The 1270-nt window shown below is 57.5% G+C and overlaps 1 protein-coding gene across 1 annotated transcript in view; it reads left to right on the forward strand.

Annotated features, from left to right (window-relative positions):
* FSD1 (fibronectin type III and SPRY domain containing 1) overlaps positions 1–1270 on the forward strand; it is a 19356-nt gene that overhangs the window by 4543 nt on the left and 13543 nt on the right. The window contains exons 2-3 of the mRNA XM_011967360.1: positions 711–806; positions 963–1094. Coding sequence (XP_011822750.1) covers positions 711–806; positions 963–1094 — 228 coding nt within the window. The remainder of the gene's footprint in view (positions 1–710; positions 807–962; positions 1095–1270) is intronic.

Genomic DNA, 1270 nt, shown 5'->3' on the forward strand with positions numbered 1-1270 from the left:
CCTGCCCCTCCCCACTTACCTGGCGCCCCTGCATCCCTGGCCCGCAGGTTCCACCTTTGCCCAGGTAATTTCTTTCTCCTTGCTTGTCCTTGTCCCCCAGGTAGGCCCCACCCCTGTTCCGAGGCTAGCCCCTATCCCAGGCTATCCCACCTCCCTGGGGTTTTCCTTCCACCCAGAACCCTTTCCCCAGGTTAGCCCATTTTCCAGCAGGCATCCTTTTCCTCTGGGGTTTTCTGTCCCCAGGCTAGCCCCTCGCGCCCCACCTTCAGGATGTAGGTATCGGGTTGTAGCCTTTGTGCTCAAGCACACCTGGTTCGGGCCGGGGTCTGTCCCTTCCTGAGAGGTTCTCTGTGAGCCTCAGTTTCCTCTCCTGTAATATGGGGTAGCTTAGGGCGCCCAGCTGCTATAGGTGAGTTGTATCAGTCCGGAGCTTCACCTCCTGGCTGGTGCCCAAGTTCGAGAACGTGGCAGCCCCCACATGTCCTCTGTGGATCCCTGGAGGGGAGCATGGGTCAGGGAGCCTGGCCAGGCTGAGGGACTCACCTGCCTGCCGTGTGTGTGTGCACGCGAGTGTGCATTTGTGTATGTGTGTGCATATGTGTGCACGTGTACACGTGTGCGTATACGTGTGTGCACGTGTGTGTACCTGTTTGCACACGTGTGTGTACGTGTGTGTGCACCTGTGTCTGTCCACACTTCTGGTGGTGCAGGAGGCCCTGAGGAAGATCATCACGACACTGGCTATGAAGAATGAAGAAATTCAGAGCTTTATCTATTCCCTGAAACAGATGCTGCTGAATGTGGAGGTGAAGGTGGTGGGGGAGTCCTGGGCAGGTGGGGGGAAGGGAGGAGCCTGGAGGGTGCAGCCATAGGAACTGGCCTCTTGCTGTTAATGCCTGTGGGAGGTCTCAGTTTCCCCCTCTGAACACGGGCTTTGGCCAATCCTGGCTGTTCCGACCCAGGCGAACTCGACGAAGGTGCAGGAGGACCTCGAAGCAGAGTTCCAGTCCCTCTTCTCCGTCCTGGAGGAGCTGAAAGAAGGGATGCTTATGAAGATAAAACAGGACCGTGCCAGCCGCACCTACGAGCTGCAGGTGAGGGCTGGGGGCATCTTCCTCTCCCCGCCCACCCCCCTACTCAACAGAACGTAGCTGGCTCTCATCTTCTTCCCAAAACTGGGTGCTTCTTGAGTTTCTGATCTCTCCCCTGACCCCTCCCTGTCCATGGCCCCATCAATGCTCCATCCACCTGTACTCTCTCTTTTTTTGTT

The sequence above is a fragment of the Mandrillus leucophaeus genome, unplaced genomic scaffold (assembly GCF_000951045.1).
Source record: "Mandrillus leucophaeus isolate KB7577 unplaced genomic scaffold, Mleu.le_1.0 Scaffold8, whole genome shotgun sequence".
NCBI lineage: Eukaryota > Metazoa > Chordata > Mammalia > Primates > Cercopithecidae > Mandrillus > Mandrillus leucophaeus.